The following is a 12,092-nucleotide window of genomic DNA, read 5'->3' on the forward strand; positions in this document are numbered from 1 at the left end:
TTTTTCAATATTTTGCCATTGATTAGATCGATTCCTGGTGCTTTGTTGTTTTTTGTTTTTTCTATTATGTTTCTTATTTCTTGTGCTGTTGTTTTGGGTATGGTGTATTGCTTGTCGATTGCAGTGCTAGTGGCTATCGCGTCGTCGTCCGTATGGCTATTGTGGTTGCTGTTATTGATGTTGTGTGGTGTAAATGTGTTGCATAGGTGGATGGAAAATTCTTCGGCTTGCTCTTCGTTGCTTCTTGCCCATGTGTTGTCTGCTTTTCTGATTGCTGGGGCTGGTTTTATCGCCTTCTTTATTTTTTTTTGTGGCTTTCCATAATAAGTAGTTGTAGTTCTCGTGTGCAGATAGTGACTCTATGAACTTTGTGAATTCGTTGTTGTTGTGCTCTTTTATTTCGTTTTTTTATTTCCTTTGTGTTGAAGTGATCGTCACTTCTGAGTAAACTCAACATCTGGTCTTCGGTTTCTCAACCGCCTAAGGTCTTCGAAGGCGCATAGACAAAAGAATGCGTTTAGGAAAGGCCATAAGCGGTACACGTCCGATGTTGGTTGAGGCAGTTGCCTTTAGTCTAAGGGTAACGCTGCTAGAGAGAGGATCTGGATAGGCTCACATTGTACCACATATTTTGTAATTTACTAGTCACAATATATACACTTTCAATACCTTGCAGTTTGCTCACGCATTTATTTAAATCCATCCACTGAATAATCTTAACACTTTGCGAGTTTGTTTAGGTGTTTTTTGTTTTCTTTTGTTCTATGTTTTTGCCATTTTGCTTTCGCTTTTCTTTTATCTCTAATTTTTTCGAGGATGTCTGATGGGATTTGTTTTGTTTGTCTAGTGGTAGTTGCTGGTTTTGTGGTTGCCCGTGCTGCCTCTTGTATAGTTTTTGTAAGTGTTGTTACAGCTTGTTCGATGTGTTGGGGCGTTTTCAGTGGGATGTTGCAGTTGATTTTGCTTTCAATTATTTCTTTGAAGGTTTGCCAATTAGTGGATTTGTTGCATAGCGTCTCTGAGTTGTTGTAGAGTATTGGCTTGTTTCTGTATGTTATTATTATGGGTGTATGGTCGGAGCTAAGCTCGAGCCTGGATGCTATATTTATTTTATTTCCGTTTAATCCCTTTGTGACTGCAAAGTCGAGTAGGTCAGGGATTTTGCTCAGGTCTGTCGGCCAGTATGTCGGTCTTCCTGTGGATAATATATTGAGATTGTTTTTCCTGATGTGTTTTTCCAGGGTTCTGCCTCGAGGTGTAGTGATTCTTGATCCCCATGTTGTGTGCTTTGAGTTGTAGTCTCCTGCTGCGATAAACTTGTCGCCTAGTTGTTGGAAGTATTCTTCCCACATTTGTGCTGTAATTTTGTGTCGCGGTGGTGCATATACTGCTGACAGCTGTAGACGGTTGCTGCTAGTTTGTACGGTAACAGTAGTTGCTTGTATGTGTTCTTTACTAACTTGGCTGTGTAGGTGGTGTTTAATGTCGTTTCTTATTATCACTGCGGTTCCTCCGTGTGCTTTTCCTGAGGGGTGCTTGGTATCGTATATGGTATAGTGCGGTATTTTTGTGTAGCTTTTTGTTGTGAAATGCGTCTCTGATACGAGTAGTATGTCTATGTTGTTGTGGTATAGGAATGCTTTGGTTTCAATGGCCCTTTGTTGTAGGCCGTTAGAGTTCCAGGCAGCTATTTTTAGTATGTCCGTTTTTACTTTTTGCTTAGCATGTTTGTTATCAGTTGTATCATAGCTGTGATTTGTAATGATTGCTGTTTGAATGTTTCGTTTAGTTCGCTTATCGTTCTTGTTAACATGTCGGTGCTTTTGATGGATTGTTTTAATAGTTCTTTTATTTCTGTAGCGTCGTTGGTGTTGTTGTTGTGGTTTTGGTTGGCTACGGGTGTTACTTCCTTGGTTGCTTGCGCGTAGCTTCGACTGCCAGTGGTGTTGATATTGTTGTGGTTGTTGTTCATTACGTACTGTACTTTTATTGGTGTCTCAGCTTCTGCCCTGTCTTGTTGTGTGTGGTGGTAGTTATATGTTCTGCTTCTAAGCGGCGGAAACAATTTACGTTAGAGTATTTTTCTGGCTGGGCAGCCTTTGTAGCTGGCTGGGTGGTTTCCGTTGCAGTTGTAGCACTTTACCTCGTTTATTTTTCCCGTATATGGGCAGTAAGTTGTCAGGTGCTTTCCTGCGCATTTGACGCACAACGGGTTTCTGTTGCAGTAATTTTTTGTGTGCCCATATTGTTGGCACCGCATGCACTGAGGTATGTCTTTTTTTTGTCTGGGTGGTTCAACTGTGATTATTTTGTTTAAGATTTGTTTAATGTCATAGATTTCCTTGTTGTTTTTGTTCGGTTCTAGTTCTATTAGGAACAGCGGTAGTGGTTGTTTGGTATCAAATCTCGTTATGTTGTTTATTGCTCTTACCTGGTGTCCGATTTTGGCTAGTTCGTCGCATATGTTGCTTGTGTTTGTTCTTGGGTGTAATCCTCTGATTACTACCTTGTAGCTTTTATCCGATTTCAATTGGTACGTGTGGTACCCGGCGTTTTTTTCCTTTAGTAGCTTTACCACTTTTCTGTAGGTTTCTGGGGCGTTGGTTTGCACTTTTACCTGGTCCAGTTTTAATTGTTTTATTGAGTAGTTTTCTTTGCCTGCCGTATTGTTTAGCAGTTCGAGGAGGGGGTCTATTACTTGCGCATCGATGTATATTGGCGGTGGTTTGGGGTTGTGTGTTATTGGTTTTTCAGTTGTTTCAGTTGTTCCTGGTTCCTTCTCTTGTGGTAGTATGCTGAAGGGGTTTTGTAGTGGGTTTTCTTGGAGCCACTGCTTACTTTCTGTTTCTGCAGCCCTCCTAGTATTTGCGTTTGTTGTAATTTTTCTTCTTTTGCTGGGAGTTACGACCTTCCAGCTTTTGTCTTGTTGTGTTAGATCGTTGTTGGTGGTGTTTCTCTCGTCACTCATCTGAGTCATATCCATTTCGGTTTCTGTGCATTCATGGATTTCCATGGTTTTGTATATGGCGTATGTTTCACCGTTGTTTGATATCCTGAGCGGTGGCACTCGTTGCATTGCTTTGTTTTCCCCGCTTTTCGCACTTTCGGGGGCACTGTTTTCCACGTCCGATTTCGACGGAGAGACCTCTCCGGGCACCAGGCACGTCTGCACTCTTCGGCAGTCGAAAGGGAACTCCAGAATAGAAAGTGTACAATTTATTTGCCTTATTATCCGCCTGAGCATTGTAAACCGCGAGAAAGGGACCCGAAACCAACTTCTTAACTTCTCCGTTGATTAGCGACACATCCACTGCTTTTTGTTAGTCAAGCAATCGACTAAGATACGCATTTATCGCTCTAATTAACTCCTTAAGGATTCCTACCGGGCAAAAGACTTTCCTTTATACCGACCAATTCCATATTAACATTGCGAAGATCCAAAAGTCACTTATATCAATCGTTGCTGAGTTGATTAATCAGTGAAGATTCATCTCTACAAGATTACATTTCAGTGAAAGTTTTTGTATTGAATAATCAGTCTTTTGGGAAGCGTTGGGGTAGTATCGAACTTAACGACTAACCCCCCCCCCCAATGATGGCCCGCCTGACACTCAACAGGGGTGCCTCAGGACTTTCTTCGAATTGCTGTCTGAATTGAATTCTGAGGTAGGCATTCCTCAGGTTTACTTTAGGCACTGGGAGAGACCACCCCTCTCAACGCTATCCCAGAACCTCCTCGGCGTGACGACCCCTATAACCATCTAGGGCTACTCTGCCCGCTTCTTGCGAGCATTGCTTCTCCGCAATAGGAGCAGACTGCGAGGAACTCCTGTTGTCCCCTTGGCACCGCTTCCACAACTAACAAGAGGTCCAAACTCTCGCCAATCGCTAGTCGCATGATACGGCGGGGGGCCTCCCACGCCGGACAAAACTCCAGCGTGTGCTGCGCCGTGTCCTCGCCCTCTCCACCGCGGTGACAGGTGTTGGTCACCTCTCTTCCAATTTTCTGCAGGTATTCCCCGAATACTCCATGTCCGGCGAGCACTTACGTCATCCGGAAGGATAACGGGGCTCCTCCGCGGTTCCTCCGAGGCTAAATGGGAACATACGAAGCAATGGGTCGATTTAAACAGTTAGCCAGGGGGTGCTGACTTTACAAAAGAAAAAATTGGCAACGCATGGCTAAGTGAGTATAAATTATTAAAGCCATTTCGCTTCATTGGTGCCTTAAGGATCCGGACTAACACCTTTGGCACCCGCACAACGCTAGTGTCACGAATCAACTTTCCTTTTGCCATGTGGTACGCCAGATGTGACGGTCCTTGCGAGATTCCCCGTAGTCCGAACGCCAAGACCTATCTATTGTTCCATTAACTCGCAGCAGGCCTAAGAAGACGACATAAACCGAATCTGTTCAGTTTCAGTTTTCTTCACGTAAACATTTTCGGTTTATGTTTGTTGCACTCGACTCTTACCTAATACGGAGAAAGCGGGTGTCTGGCAAGATAAGACTTTTCCCATAAACAAGTGTTACGGCGCGCTAGACGGTCAGTGCGACGTACCTTTCGGTCTGACCGCCGACGCCTATCTCTCATCAAACTGACCTGCAGTAACCTAAGGAACCACCATAAACCGAATCTTTTCAACTTACTTTCGATTCATACAAATATTATTCGGTTTATGGATGGTCATTTGAACAGTCATTATGTTTATTGCACTCTCTTGTTAATTACGGGGAAAGCAGATGTGTCCCGTTAAATGGCGGGTTTTTCCCAAGAACAAGGACACCCATGAGCCAAATATGCAGGAGATTTTCTCCTCGCATTATGTGTATTAATATTGGCCAAAAACCAATGGGCATCGCGGATCGTTACCCTCACTATTCTACCTAAAGGTGTGAACAATGAATCCGCGTCCTTAGTTCAGCAAGGGTACACCCACACCGAGCTTTCCTCCTAAACAAGACGAGATGGGTCAATCACTGTTCTACTGCTCCTCAGACAGTCAAGTCTCTGCTCTTCTATTAAGCAGACAGTCAAGTCTCTGCTCTTCTATTAAGCAGACAGTCAAGTCTCTGCTCTTCTACTAAGCAGACAGTCAAGTCTCTGCTCTTCTACTAAGCAAGTCATTCAAGTATAATTCTAGCCATCGAGGCACTAACTTCAATTCACGCCAACGAGACAGTCGATTCTTGGCGTCAACATACTTCGGACGGTTCTTGCACTCATTCGGCAAGCTAGTCCAATAGTTTCACACGATATCGGGATTCATCGCGTTAACCGGTATCCATTACAACATATTTCTATATACGTTCCAAGTGTTGTGAAAAGTGGCGAAATAAATAAAAATATATAACTGAAGACTACAGTTATTTCAATATAACCACCCCTATTGTCGTAACTGAAATCAGGGGATCGCCCTGCTCGCGGTGTCGATCCGTAGATCGTAACGGGAATTTACGACTCCCGTTGACGCGCCTAACGGAGACGCGTCTCCCCGCGACTGGACGAACAAACAACAAGGATGCCCACAAGCCATATCTAGCTCTCCTTGTCTTTACTACCTAATTCATTTACCAATGGGCATCGCGGATCGTTACCCTCACTTTTCCACCAAAAAGTGTAGACAACTAATCCGCGTTCTGAATTCCAAAGGGAACACCCACACCGAGTTTTCCTCAGTAAGAGCAGTAGAGCAGTCCGATAGTCTTGAACGGTCACGTCTAGAGCTCGGAAGTGTATTGTAAACAAAAGAGAAAAATAAAAGTTTCTTTTCTCCTTAAATTCATTATTATTTTACGTGACACTAGCACGGACAAATACAAATACAGATATAATGTGTAGGAGGTGCCATTCCCAACCGGAAACCCTGGGGCACATCCCAGGGCTATGTCAGTATACGAAACGCCTCCGTATCAAAAGGTACGATGAGGTGAAAACCCTCCTCGCCAAAAAACTAAGTAAGAACAATGAGTTATTTGTCGAGCCTACAGTGAAAGTAGGAGATAATTTGTACAAACCGGACCTCGTAGTGAAAAACGAGCAACGAGTTCTCGTGGTCGACATAACTGTCCGCTACGAGAATAGAGATTATCTCCAAGAAGCGGAAAAGCAAAAGGCCGACAAATCAACCAAGCATGCCTAAACGAATTAAAAACAAAGCATGGCCTAGAGGAGAGTGTGATATTACCTGTGGTACTGGGTGGTAGAGGGGCTATCACCAGTAGAACAAAGGAGATTTTAAACGATGTAGGTTTTGAAAACAACGACTTAAAAACAATAATTATGAATGTTTTAAGCAGCTCCATCGGGATGTGCAATTTATTTTTAGATGGATAAAGTGTATTTGAATTATTTATCATTATTTATTTATTAGTCCCTACGAGGGGGTTATTTCGGAAGTATAAGTCCTCCTTTTGGAAGATTCACAGAAAAATAGCCAAATGTCTGAAAACAATATGCCGCTATTTAACGGTCGTGTTGTGGATCCCTTGGAGAGTCATTGTCAAGTCACACTCCTACCTCCTGGTACCGCCGGTACTCGTCAGTTGTGGAAGCGGTGCCAAGGGGGCAACAGGAGTTCCTCGCAGTCTGCTCCTATTGCGGAGAAGCAATGCTCGCAAGAAGCGGGCAGAGTAGCCCTAGATGGTTATAGGGGTCGTCACGCCGAGGAGGTTCTGGGATCTTTTCGGACTTGCACGACTGCCCAGAGGATAGCGTTGAGAGGGGTGGTATCGCCGGTAACATGTACGCCGCGCAAGGTGGACGATTTTGTCCCTCGGACGCGGCGTCAATGGCCAAACGGAGTGTGGAACCGAAAGAGCGAAAGACAAAAATAATTAAATTAATAATCAGCTCGCCGAACAACGGGAATATTCGTGAAGGAGGGGTAACAACAACTGGTTAAGGAGGAATCCATTCCTTTGGAAGAATATTGTTGACGATATGGCTGAAATGGACATGGGATGGACACAATTGAAACAATTGCTTTGGGAACAGAAAATTAAAAATTTGTGAAGATTAGTAAGGAAAATCAAGCCTTGGTCCCGAAAGCGTTGTGGCGGATTTATTCACTTCGGAGGGGACCATAGTTGACGAACCAGGCGCGTTCACGGAAACGATTTTAAAAATCATGGTACCATTAATGGGGGATGTGAGGTTGCTTGCCCGGTCTGCGAGAAAAGGGAAGTCCACCTTTTCTTTATGACGTTGGGGAACCTGGAAAAGCACCTTAGTTTGCATCATGTGGATACCCCCATTTAATGGGGATGAATAATTTGTGCTAGAAGCTTCCCAAAGCTATGGGGCGAGATGCCATACGCCAAAATATAGCGGCCCCACGCAATGTCGCGCAGGGTTAATTTAGATGCAAAGCTTGCCCCATGAGCTTCGGGTCCCAGAGAGGGTTATCGATGCATGAACGGCATGCGCACCCTGCCGTCAGAAATGTTAAGAGAAGGGGAACAATGCCCTGCCCCCCTATACAAGATATTACATTGTTTGTTCTTAAAATATCTTGAATGATAAACATAAAATTATTACACATTTGACTAACATCAAATTTGATTAACATCAAAAACACTAAATGTTTTACAATAAATAAATATCTTATCACTGGCATTATGTTACAACCAATTTCTATCGTTTTGAACTAATAGAGACTTTTAAAACACGTTACAAGTGTTTTTACGAAATGTTATCAGAAAGCGTTTATAGAAAAAGATTTCAAAAACTTTGATATACTTTAGCTAGTCTTTGGTTTATAACACTCCTTTCTTCCATTGACGTAAACGTTCTCTCCGACTTTGTTTTTCCGTTTGTCGGAAAGATAAACCTTGAAGAAGAATTTTCCAAATAGGATTAAATAACTGAAGTAGATGGCGAAACCAAATATAAAATTTTTACGCGTAGTGTAGCATTCAAGTCCACAACTTTCTCGATAATAGTAAGCCGCAATTGTTACAACGCAACCAATCACCATTTGTACCAGCTCCATCGTAGTAATCATCATGGCCAAGCCTTTTGGTAATTTGTATTGCATTGCTTTCAAAGTATAATAAGAATATATCCAGGAATGAACAAAGTAATTTATTACGACATACCACCTTGTGGCTGTTGTAGTCTCCGCATATGTGAACCAAGGGTAAAGAACAACAGTTAAATGATGGTAAAAATGTACAAATGTCAATGGTCGCTTTCGTAACACAATGAAGATCGTATCGCCAAATTCTGGGATTTTTGATAAGATAAATACCCATGTCCAAAAGCCAGAAACATGATCTTGCAAAAGGTGGCTGAAAAGAAAATAATTCCATTCTTATCGTATATTACAAATTAACATATTTGAAATATCGATTCATTTTGTGAATATGACATGTAACTCAAAGCCATGTATTATGTTCCGTACAATGAGACAATAAGAACTTTGTTATTTTGATTTGGAAATATAATCATCCAATGTGTATAGTATAGGTCGATATATTGCGAATTGGTAGACATAACTGATTATATCAATCGATGGAACTCATTTCAGAAACAAATTTATAAGTGAAATCTTTCTAGAAAATTATTATATGAATAATATCGTAAACAACTATTAAAAATATATTTCCTATTTCACTGACGCTTTCCACATATCAATGTTCTCTAAATACCAAGCATAAGAAATTATTTCATATAACAATTCATTTTATTAATAGCGTTTCATTAATAATTATTTTTTAAAATCGCTATTCACCTGAAAATATATTAAAAGGTAAAATATGAAAGTAGCATTACGTAGATATGCAAATACTATGGTAAAAGCCATGGTGTCTCAATGTAGAGAACATTTCCGGTGCTGTTCTACAAAATCCGATAATGGAGAACACTGCAAGCAATCCACTCCATAATGCAAGCGGACCCCTCAAATCAAACTTTGGTCTGCTCGACATGTAATACTTCCCACCAAAAATTAGGATCACGTAAATAATACAGCAGTAGTAGCAGTACTGAAAATTTTTCTGCAGCCATTTTTGAGTGTCTGGGTAGATGTACGTTTTTTCGAAGTTGAAGACATGCGAGTAGGTAGGTTGTATGATCTGCAGAGAATCCTCTTTATTCATTGTAAAATATTTTTTTCACATCCACTGATCACAAAAGAATTAAAGAAAATACATAATCTTTCGCCCACGTTGTCGATTGACTAAAATGTAAGAAGAAGAACTGTTAACCTTTTCTTTTAAAACTATGGAAATTGAAATATTTAATAAATAATGTATTAAAGACAATGTAAAATGTTCAGAGCGAAGTAATAAGACAATACAAACCAATAAATTAATCATCTTTATCTATCGTATTTAATTACAATGTAGTACTAAATATTATTGTAAATTATTCGTATCATTTTAAATTTAAGATGACCAAAACTTATAGTTTGAACCACATTAGAAAATAATATTCGAAATACATGTTCTACTGTTTATGAAATAAAAGTTAAAAGTTTTTGTAAAAAGAAGTGACACAAAACATTTATCTGTTTCCTTACAAAATGTTAGAAATATTTAAACACAGCATTGAATGTTTTCTTACAATTATACGATATAGATATTTATTCTGCTTTTGCAAAGTTGCTTTGTTTTTATGATCATCGTTTTTGGTCGGAATTCGTTACATTGTTAATGTTTAATGTTTTTACATAAGTTACATCAATTAGATTACTATATTTTCATTATGATGCGGTAATTGTTACTCATGTCTCATAAATATTTACACTTTTGTTTCATATTCATATATTATGTTGTATTATGTATTTATATGTCGCGTTATCATTGGAGTTAGGGGCGAATAATGAATCTTCACGTGAATTGGCCATCCCTCTTATGTACTATCGACGATAGTTATTCATACAAATGTAATTATTACAGAATTTAACAAGTAATGGCGGCGATTGAATAATCTAGAAGTCGATGACAATGAATTTAGGTTCGATAATGAATCCACGGTCAGCAGGATGACGAATGCGATGTGATACACGATTCTGGCGTGACTCAACGTACTTGTCTACTGTACAAGTAGAACTTATCGAACTGAATCTCAGTCCAAATGTAACTGCCCCTATATACCCCTCTCTGTACCTCTCTGTAACCCTCGGGTCAATCTTTGTTTTTAACGAGAGCTATTTAATTAATCTATACCGCTGTTAGGTACACGTCCCTCCTGTGACCGTGGCTACGTTCAGCGACCCATTAAGTCACTTAGAGCCTAAGTCCATTGTCATTAATTTCGGAATTAAATCATAAACAACAATTTGTCAGTTTTATTATTTAAATACAGCTATAATAAAATGTCTGGACTAAAATATTGGGCACCTTCCCAAACATTACAAAAGAAGGGCCCCGATGTCCTTTCATTTCCGACATGTATATAGAGGATGCTTAAAAAAGTTTGTACCAAACTTGAGAAGCGCGTACGAGTACTCGCTAAAACCAGCAAAAACGTCTTAATGTACATGGGTCTAAAGAATATTACTTATTAGGGGTGTTTAATGTATAAAAGCACAGTTCATAGTGAACCAGTTGGTTCGTTCAGTGAGCTGATACAATGACTTCCTCTAACATTGGAAGTAAAGGTTTTGGGCCTATATTTATTAAGAACTTTTTGGTTCTTTTGATAAGTACTATATGCTCGTGAAGTGTGGCATTAACTTTTATTGACATCCTATATATATACGCAAAGAGCTCACTCTAGGAGCAAAATGTCGAGCACATACATTCTTCGGGCACATTCCTATATATATTTTGCGGACAAGGCTCAAAGTACTTATATATTAGTAGCATGAATTTCAGTACAGTTTCAAACATATGTATATGTATCAAGGCAATAATTTGGACCCATTGCAGATCTAACACGAAACTAACAGGTGGCGTCATAGGTACTAATGGTCCATATATTTCTTTGTACATTGAGCGATCCATCTCGCTATTCCCTAAAAAAGTCTTATTCTATGTATGTCGAAAAACCGTTAGTTTATCAAATATCTTAACATGAATTTTTTCAAAATTAATGGTTGAAACACTTATTTTAGGAACCGTTTAAACCTCTATATGAAAATAGACGCACAACGATTTAAAGCTAAAGTATAAAATATATATGCATATATGTCGCAGAAGAAATGTTTGAACAGCTACTTAAATAGCTCCTTTTTGACCAATTTTTATTTATACTTTTTATTATTCCTACAGTTCAGAGAAACTTATTATGCAACAATATTTTGAAAAATTACAAAACATAAAAAGGAAGTGTGTGAAATATCTCTCATATCATTCGGTATAAATAAACGATGAATTACGTATTCATATTCATAAATATGCCAATTATGTAATTCAGATAATTCTTTTTCCGATATTTAATAAATCGATAAAATATGATGACTTGTAAATTTTACACGACAATAAATTATGCGATAAGCATACAAGTACTCATCGGCTTGAGGTGATAAGAGCACGTTTACGATCGTTAGATCGCAACAATCTCGCAATCAAAGATTTTCAGCTAAATATTGATGACTTTGAACCAATTTTTCGACCGCAGCATTGTTTCAATCATACAAGCAATTGGTATAGTTGCTCATTAGGATTCAGTAATGTGATATGGGACACCTGCCGATATTACTTTACTGCATGACATAATGCGCTAAAAGTCAGGATGAGCACACTAAAAAAGCCATTAAAACTTTTATAGCGTTGTTCAAGGAGACAGTTTTCCTGTTAATAAACAAAAAAGCCGTTGCGAATTTAAAAAAGTGAAAAAAACAACAACTTGTACTATAATTAAAACAAGACATACGACCATCATATAACTGTTATAAAAAAATTGTATAATTTTGAAACGAATTCGAATAAATGAATTCGATTTCTCTGCTTAGACACGTTTGTACGGGGTTTAATTTTTGTACAAATATTTAATTATCAAAGAGCAGGAAAAGTTGAAAGATTAACTATGACAAATTATGAAAATGAGGAGACGTTGGATAAAAATGTCAATCCGGATCTTTACCAGCATTTGTCCAAAAAATCCAAAGTGTGTCTAAAAATAATAATAAGGACTTCATTC

The 12,092-nt window shown here is 39.2% G+C and overlaps 2 protein-coding genes across 2 annotated transcripts in view; one reads left to right on the forward strand and one right to left on the reverse strand.

Annotated features, from left to right (window-relative positions):
* Positions 1 to 12,092, forward strand: part of LOC132915620 (POU domain, class 6, transcription factor 2-like) — a 128,556-nt gene that overhangs the window by 108,823 nt on the left and 7,641 nt on the right. The window lies entirely within an intron of this gene.
* LOC132915613 (elongation of very long chain fatty acids protein 6-like) lies at positions 7,572 to 9,103 on the reverse strand. Its single transcript, XM_060975446.1, has 2 exons — positions 8,778 to 9,103; positions 7,572 to 8,293 (listed from the first exon to the last, which is right to left on the reverse strand). The coding sequence occupies exons 1-2, from the start codon at positions 9,101 to 9,103 to the stop codon at positions 7,744 to 7,746; spliced, it is 876 nt and encodes a 291-aa protein (XP_060831429.1). The 3' UTR covers positions 7,572 to 7,743.

The sequence above is a fragment of the Bombus pascuorum genome, unplaced genomic scaffold (assembly GCF_905332965.1).
Source record: "Bombus pascuorum unplaced genomic scaffold, iyBomPasc1.1, whole genome shotgun sequence".
Lineage (NCBI taxonomy): Eukaryota > Metazoa > Arthropoda > Insecta > Hymenoptera > Apidae > Bombus > Bombus pascuorum.